Source organism: Salvia hispanica, chromosome 6 (assembly GCF_023119035.1).
Source record: "Salvia hispanica cultivar TCC Black 2014 chromosome 6, UniMelb_Shisp_WGS_1.0, whole genome shotgun sequence".
In the NCBI taxonomy this organism is placed as follows: Eukaryota; Viridiplantae; Streptophyta; class Magnoliopsida; order Lamiales; family Lamiaceae; genus Salvia; species Salvia hispanica.
In genome coordinates this window covers 12322595-12331733 of record NC_062970.1, presented here as the reverse complement: position 1 = coordinate 12331733, position 9139 = coordinate 12322595, and the positions used below count along the sequence as shown (strand labels likewise).

The following is a 9139-nucleotide window of genomic DNA, read 5'->3' as shown; positions in this document are numbered from 1 at the left end:
TTTTCGGCACGGAGATTAAGAAAAATTGTGTTAGGTGAGTTAAGTAAAGAGAGAACAAAGTGGAAAATGAAGAAAGGTAGAGAGATGAAGATAGAAAAAAGTAAGAGAGAGTAAAGTAGGTGTGGAAAAATGTGTTGACTTTTACTAAAAAGGGAAATGACTCTATTACTATGGAACGAACGAAAATGGAAAAACGCCCCTATTACTATAGAACGAAGGGAGTAGTATTTATGCGACTAAGATTGAGTATTGAGATGCCTAGTGTCTAACATGACCTTAAGTATTCACAACTCCTATGTTAGTATCTCTCTCCGGATCTTCCACATTTAATTTAAAATTTTTAATTTCTTTGTCGCTAGTTAATTTATAAATTAAAATACCTATCACTATAAATTACTAAATCACTTCATTAAAACATCAAAATTACAAGTCCTAAAAAAAAAATTCCAAATTAAAAATCATGTCGCGTGCACCTCTCGGCAACCCGGCAATCCAGTCCCAAAACATCATGAATATTTGGTTGTTATCGAGGATGGGGTCTTTCGACATGTCGATATAGTTGCGGGTCAAATATAAAGATTCATCCATAGAGTACCTCTTGGGCCAATCTGCAGAAGTCGGTTTCTTGCTCTTGGATCTCTCCGGCATGGCATCAGCTCCATATCACTAACCTCGTAGTCATCGGTTTCTCACTTGCCGACTGTTGACAAGAGTTGTCGTTCGACCCCGTCAACATATAAGGTGGAGTATGATCCGCCTATATTTTCCAGTTTGATGGCCTCAGTTGGATCCCAACCCTTTGAACTAACAATCTAATCTATTTATCGTTGCCATTCATCTTGAAAACATCGATTTTAAAATAAAATGAGAGAATGAACGAAATGTAACGTAAATACTTTTTTTTTTCTCAAATGAACATTTCAAGTACAACTAAAAGAGTAACACCAAATAAAAGTTTATAATGTCCGGCACATCTCCGAAGTCCGCTAAAGTACTATTGTACAAATTTATCGAATTCCTAATCTATTACAATTATAAAAATGTGCAAGTCTGGACAGCCCTTAAAACGGTGGTGCTCGTATCCAATCACAAATGAGAGAGGTGTGCAAGTCTCAAACATTCCACTTGACGACAAATGCTCGCGTCCCAACTAAGTCCGACACGCCTTTGAGCATCACCAACTTCCCAAATGAGTACTCCTACATAAAAAGGTAAATACTTATACATCGATAAAGCTCTAAATTAAAAATTAAAAATTAAAAATTAAAATTCGATATCCACCCAACCCTTTCCTCAAACTTCCCCAACTTTGTTTTGGATTTTTTATGTCACGTGGGTTCAATTCAAAACGGTGTAATTTTAAGCCTGAGAATGGAACTACTAGATAATTTAATTAGGGCTCCTAATTAAGTGGAGCTACTAGATAAATCTTAGAATTGGTTTACAAAACATGATCGGTATTAATTGAAATTGTAAATAAAATTGAAAAGAGATCTTCCTATCCCACATTATTTGAATCATTTACTTACTGGATAAAAATTAATAAATTTAAATAAACAATTAGTTCTAATTAATTTATCCCTTGTTGTAATTAACAAATTAAACTGATTAGTTTAAGAAATCAATCTGTCACACTTCGTCACTCACTACTACTCACCCGTTACATTCATTTCACACCATCTTCGCAGTTCATTCTCATTCCTCATTCATTCTTTCCTAGTCTCTCATTCCAAAATTCTTTTCCGTAGATGCGAGAATCTCTATATTTCAGAGGTCAACCCCTCTCTAAGAAATTTTTGTTGAGTTCTCTCTTTCGTCTTTCTCTGCTCTATTCGTTCTCTCGGATCTACCAAAATTCCAAGTCAGTTCTGACTGTATATATATATATATATCACACGCATGTTTTTCGTGTGATTTTTCAAAGTATAGCCGCAAATTTATTTAAATAAATTTTGTAGTTGCATATTATAACACGCCTTTTCAAAAGAAATCTCGTTTTATCCAAAAAGTATATGCATGACACAACTTGGCCAATTATTGTCGATGCTTTGATGAGGCATATTCCAATAACAAATAATTAGTTCAAATTTAGGAGACCATCTCTATCTGACTATCTTTGCATGATAGGCAAAAGTTTGCATATAACACACAAGACTTTTCAAATTTTTTTCTCAAGCACGTGATAAAATGACAAGTGGGGATCGGCAATATTCCATCTCAAGTCAATCATACACACGAAATTTATTTACTATTTATTAATGAGTCACACCCTTGTGTTCATATTCTACTAAAATTTTCCTAGTATGTTTGATTTCCCAATTAGGTATGGATCGATTTTACCCAAATCCGTAATTAATATGATAAACGTGATGTATCAAGACATCATGTCGTGGCATGTTGGGGAACGTCCCTGATGTATCTCGACATAACGTTGTGACATTCGTCGTGTCAATCGGGCAGGGCTATGGTCGGTCGAGAGACTTACCCTATTTGTAAAAAATGATAAAGTTGGTTCAAAATCAAGACTAGCGCCCATGCCCATGCCCAAAGAGCATCCCAAATATCAATTGTCCAGATTTAAGTCCACGAGGCACGAGGTGTCGGCGCATGCGCGTGATCTTCACAACCTATCACTTGTGCACATAATTATTACAAGTAGTAATAAAGTCTCTTAAATAGTAACAAGATTTGTAAAGATTCATATTTCGATGTGGGATTAATTAACACATGAATTAATCTCATAACTCCATATTTAAGTAACAAATTTTAATTCATTATTATTTACTCATTCGGAATCGGTTTAGAAAAATAATATACCACCATTATATAATCAAAATGAAGATTGATTTTATATTACTAATATTTAATTTCACAAAATTTAATCATTTCAGTCGCACGACGCGGTTAACTAGATTCCAACATGATTATCTACTTATGTCATAGCTTGTTAAAGAAGTGAGAAGCAAATCTTTGTTTACGCAAATTTAGAAGAATGATATGATTTCACACTTCACAGAGTGAGTAACGTATATGAGATGTACTTAGTCTTATTTATGCACCTCATCAATTTTATGGTCCAGATTTCTTATACAAAAATATACACTTGCTCCATATTTTCACGTTTTTGATTGCTTAGTTTCGTTCTAGTTTCATAAGTCAAAATAAATGATGAGTATGAAATAAAGAATTAAATGAAGAAAAGATCAACAATGATTAATTTGACCGCGGTTTGTGTTTCGTAGTAACTCACTGGAGATTGGAGAGGTCGAAGCATTAGAGGGAGGCACGATGTTATCTAGGACTGATCATTGCCGGATAAGTAGATGAGACGAAGAAGGAATAAGAAAGATGAAGAGGTAGTGATTTTTTTGGATATATTGTTTATCTACTGACTGTGTCTATGCATAATGCAAATATGAGAATACAGTGGCATATTCAGAATTTTAGGTTAGAATGTACGATAACGAATTATAGTGACTTGAAGATTCAAAATGAATGCACCTTTTAACATTTAAAGAATACAGTGGAAAAATGGATGACAAAAATCAAGATTAAAGGGTGGCTAGAATTAAAAAGAACAGTTTTTTTGTATGGAAATAACACTTTCGTTCCAAAAAAATTGGGGAGAGATTTGAAAGAAAAATTTTACATAAAATTTTGAATATAAATTCTACAATATGAGATGAAAAGAAAAGATTATTTTAGATATAAATTTAGAAAGGCGATGGAATTAGAAGAACAATTTAAGACGATTATTTCATAATACTATTCTGTATAGAATTTTGAGCATAAAGTAAAAATATTAGAAAAAGAAAAGATAAAAATAAAAATGAAAATGCAAAAATATAAATTCCGCTAGACCACAGAACATATAACCCACTGAAAGGATCTCTGACTCTGGGTAGTAGTATTATTATTCTTTCATTCTTTTCCCTTATTGGACAGACTTTCTTAAATAGTACTATATTATTAATCTTTGACTCTGGAGAAAAAAAAAAAGATGTTACACAGTCATGTATGGTTCCGTTTTTTTAACTACCAAGTGTATCCGGATCTAGGATTTTTGATTTTGGGGTGCGATAAATTATAACAACAATATAGAATTTCAAAATTCAAAAGATCAATTTTCTTCTATTTATTTTGATTTTGAACAAAATCTTTATTTTTAATTTTTTGCTTAAGAAAGTTTATCATATATAAAAAAAATAGATTAATGAAAATTTTATTTTAAATTTTGCAGAATGTATTCTTTAATTAAATATCATCTTTTGACTTATTTTGAGCAAAAATTTCAATTACTTAAAAATTTAAAAAAAGACAATGCATCCTTACCATTTTCTAAATAATTTATTTCTCATGTTTTATGTCAAATATATTTTTCATATTTTATGTATGATCATAAATGAGCATTGAGGAAAAATTTGATTTTAATATATATATTCTTCGAATGAGTGTAAAAAAGAAAAGTGTACTATAAAAAAAGTGTGCAGAAAACAAAAATCAAGTGATTAAAATATGAAAATTGAAAGGAAGTTGATTTTAATCTAATTATATTAACAAAGAGTAATAAATAAACATAAAGTCAAAGAGTAATACAACATGCATAATATCGCACCATTTTGATTACGTATACCTAAATAGGATTTCAATATACTGGTTTAAATATTTTAGGGTTGTTCCTCACTGGATACGCCGTTGAGTGTATCTAGCGTTATCCTGCGCTGATTTGTACGCATCTTAATGGGTGGGATAGCTGATCCAAGTAGGCATGCTTATTCGGACGGTTTTGGTTCTAACCGGACCGGTTGATCGGTTAACTGGTTTAAATTTTCATAAATCCTAGAACCGGAATCGGAACCGGAACCGATCGGTTCCGGTTTGTGACTCAACTTATTTTTAACACAAGTATACCCGCAAGTGTACGGGGCTAATGTAGCAAATAGTAAGCAAAGAGTATCGTATCCACAGAGACAATGAGTGTCAACCTAATTACCACGAACCAACCTCAACTACTATCTAGATGAATCAGAAAGTTTGGTTTTCTAAATCTACTTAAAAGCAAGGTAAAAGCAATTAAAAACAAATAGAGAACTAAAAGCAAATAAGAGAAAACGGATGTAGATCAAGGATGAGAAGGGTAGAATCCTACGGGATCGATAACAACTATCCTATGCTCAACTAACTTCCTAACTATGCCAACAAAGGGTCTCAAGGGTTATTAAGCTATCACTAAGGTAAAACTATATCTTTTATCAAAGCATACAATTTGTAGATTGCTACCTAGAAGCGAAGTGTCCTTCCTAAAACTAAGGTAACAACTCCTAAAAGCTCCTAAGATACTTAGCTTCATTCAAAGGCTCAAATCTGTCGATTATATTGGCAAAGACGTCAACTTCTCTTCTTTCAAATTAAACTACTCACTTCCCAGGTATTGTAGTAAAATCCACATGCATTTATAAGGTGATCAATCAAATAAATGTATAAGCACAAGAGAAGTCAAAATAACCTCATGAGCCAAGGTATAGAAAAAAGAAATCAATTAAACATAAGAATCATTGTACCTCCTCCGTAGAACTCTACGAAGGATTTAGCTACTCATGTTCATCACAAAAGTCAAAGAAATATTCAAAGGAATATTAAAAAACATTGTTTGAATAAGAATAAAACTAAAAGTAGAAACTCCTAGAATTGGATTGGGCGGATTGGAGGCCTCGTCTTCAATCTTGCGATGAATACTCGTCCTCTGCTAGTTCTTCTCTTCTTTCTAGGTGAAAAAGTGATATTTTGGGGTAGGAGGCGTGTAGAATGGTGTAGGAGGCGTCCCATGCATATTAGGTTAAATAGGGCTCGAAATTTCATTGTTTGACACTGTCGGTCGAACCTGGCGGGTCGCCAGGTTCGTTGAAGGTTGAAGTTGGCGAGTCGCCAGCAGCTCTCGGCAATTCTGGGCGAAGGACCTGGCGAGTCGCCAGGTTGGTAATGATGCGAAGCTGGCAGTTCGCCTGCTTCGTGCTGCAATTTCATACTTTTTCCATCCCGATGCTTCCTTTCGCCATTTAAGCCCATTTTCGACCCTTTTTCTACACAATCTTCACAAAATGGTCAAAATACCAATATCATAGAGAAATTAGTTATAACCATGTCTCAAAATACACAATATACGATCAAAACTAAGTAAAACTACCCTCTAAAATCATGTAAAATCCAAGTGAATCAGTTTGGAACCGACCGGTTAAGAACCGGTCGATTCCGGTTCCGAACCGAAATCGATGTGTAGTTTTAATCCGAATTTATTTATAATTTTACATAGTTCAATGCTAAAAAAATAATAGTCCAACATCTAGAAATATTACAAATAATACCTAAAAATTCAAATAAATACACAAAAAATACAAACCAACAATACAAGAATATTTAAATATGGATAAGAGTGATGTCAAGTGTAGTAGGTCGGACTAGTTTATGTTAGCAATTTTTTAATACAAAAATAGGAGTTCTAAACTTTAGGAATTTTTTTAAAAATTGAGTTTTAAAATTGAATTCCATTTTTACATTTTTTGCTACACAAATATTCATTGGAATTTCTAATACTAATTGATCTTGTTGTGACTTTTTAGTTTATAACGGAACAGTTAATAAATTATTCACAAATAGGTTAAAATCGTATGTTAATTGAATTGTTACATAAATTTTTTACAAAGTTAAATTTCTATCATATGAAATGATATTGTATTTGTATAAGTACTTTTGGAAATTAAAAACAAACTTATGATATCCTGCTCTTTGTAGTTAGTTCATAAAAATGGATTAGGAAAATAATTTTAGATTCAAAGTATCACAGTTTAAATCTAAAAATCACTCAAATATTTCAAATTATTTTACTTTAATTCAAAATTAATTCAATTAAATTAGATTTATTAGTATATTAAATTATAAAAAAAAATTGAATTATAATCCGGTTCCCGGTTAGCAACCGGTCGGTTCCGGTTCCATACCGGAACCGATTTTATTTAAAAAGTTGGAACCGGTACCGGAACCGGAAAATTCGGTTCCGGTACCTTAATTAATCGGCCAGTTTCGGTTCCAGTTCCGGTTCCGATTCCAATTAACCGAAAACCGAAGAACCGTTTAAGCACCCTCATTCAAGGCTTGGATTTAAAACTGCTTCATACCCAAAGACAGGAATCGATCCCCTGATCATGTGATCATTTGGTTAGGGATGGCTTTTTGTTTGTCATGCATTAATGAAGTGGAGAACTATCGTAATTAAGGCGCACGAATGCAAATTCCAAACCAACTATGTTATTCTTATTTTAATAATTAATTCAATTAAAGAGGCTGATTAATTAATAGTTATTCAAACCTTGTGGCCCTACTCATCTTTGACATGGTGGTAGTATTAGAATCATATATATTCGTATATTATATAAACCACTGCAATTCCAGCCTTCGAAGGACTCTCTCCCTCTCTCTCGAATATAATATATTTATATAAATACATATAAGTCTTCACTCATAACAGCTAACTAATTTCATATTGAATTTTTTGATCATTTTTCATATATAGATCTAGGGTTTGCAATGAAGCGGAACGAGACAAGTTCCCAGAACAAGTTATTGAGGAAGACCATTGAAAAGAATCGAAGAATTCGAATGAAAGCTCTTAGTTTTAAGCTTGTTTCCGTCATTCCAGATCGCCATTTCAGCCAACCCAAGGTATGTGTATATGTCTTTCATTCACAATTGCTATATTTTTCTATTGATCTAGTTTAGATTGCAATCAAAAAGAAAATTGTTCAGGGTTTTAAGGTTTCATCACAGAAATGAGCAAATTTTCCATTAAGACATTTAGGTCGGAAATAATGTACTTGATCTGGAATCACACACAAATAATAGCACTAGAATATAATCCAAGAAAAGAAAACAAATACGGAGTAAAAGAAATCACAGTTCCGTAAATTCGATGTATTGTGAATACACCCAAATTAAATTCTAGTTACAATTGATAAATTTTAATTCACAATTGTGAATCAAATTGAATACTCCTACATCCAAACAAATTAAATGCACACAAATTTAATTTATGGTCCCTTTTAACCGACAATATTTATTCCGTTATCATTTATGCTTGTTTTTGTTGACTACCTATTTTAAGCATTGAATGATGATCATGAGAGTGTCAAAACCAAATCTTGCTAAAGAGAAAGTTCTTTATTTCATATACTGTAGGAATTGCTGTCACATATAGATCAGATAGATGCAGCATCTGCTTACATCAAGAACATGAGAGAGAGAATTGAAGTACTAAATAGAAGAAAGGCACAGGTCATAAGTTCCTACGCAGCCAGAACTGGTCATGACGGAGCCGGGCACAAGTATCCGATTCTGACAGTGAAGGAGTTAGGTTTAGGTGTAGAGGTGATGTTGATTAGTGGCCTAAACAAGAATTTCATGCTAAGTCAAGTGATTAGCGTAATCGAACAAGAAGCGGCTCAAGTTCTCAGCGTTAACATCTCCCGTGTTGGCGAAACCATCATCCACACTATCCATGCTCAGGTGATCATTAAATCAAGTATAATTTTATGAGCATCTAATTAAATTCTTACCACATTGTTTATGGGTGCAGGCTAAAATTTCAAGGGTTGGGGTGGACACTTCAAGAATAAGTGATAGGATACAGGAGATCATTTCCTCAAACTTGTGAAATTTCTTGTTGGAATATTGTAAAGTTCTACAATAAGCCCATGGTAAATAATAATACTACAAGGAGCTCAACCTTAATTTCTCTTCCAAGTTTGATCATATACATTTACCTTAGGAAAGAGAAATGCAGGATACTGTTAGCTCCATCTGATTTCAGTTTTCATTGTAATATAATATAATTTTAAATATTTGTAATGGTGTTTATTTAAGATGTTGGTGGAGTACTTTGTTAATTTTTCATAGTTATGATTGGACAAATAATGTCATTTTTCCTATTAGGCTTGCCTTGCCAAACTAGTGAATTTGCAAGATGCCCAAAAATCCACCGTGTGGCAAAAGCAACGTGCAAATTTTGTCTCATTCTTACAAAGCTGACGCTTCCAGAGTTTTTGGCGTCAACGGATGAAACTGCGTCAGATCACGTTCCAATAAATTA

At 33.0% G+C, this 9139-nt stretch overlaps 1 protein-coding gene and 1 long non-coding RNA gene across 2 annotated transcripts; one reads left to right on the top strand and one right to left on the bottom strand.

Moving 5' to 3' along the window:
- Positions 1-923: 923 nt before the first annotated feature.
- On the bottom strand, positions 924-1837 carry LOC125192362. Its single transcript, XR_007171375.1, has 2 exons — positions 1658-1837; positions 924-1199 (listed from the first exon to the last, which is right to left on the bottom strand). It is a non-coding gene; the product is annotated as an uncharacterized LOC125192362 (long non-coding RNA).
- A 5695-nt stretch (positions 1838-7532) lies between these two features.
- Positions 7533-8889, top strand: LOC125191971 (transcription factor bHLH168-like). Its single transcript, XM_048089413.1, has 3 exons — positions 7533-7716; positions 8230-8556; positions 8627-8889. The coding sequence occupies exons 1-3, from the start codon at positions 7582-7584 to the stop codon at positions 8702-8704; spliced, it is 540 nt and encodes a 179-aa protein (XP_047945370.1). The 5' UTR covers positions 7533-7581; the 3' UTR covers positions 8705-8889.
- The last annotated feature ends 250 nt before the right edge of the window (positions 8890-9139 follow it).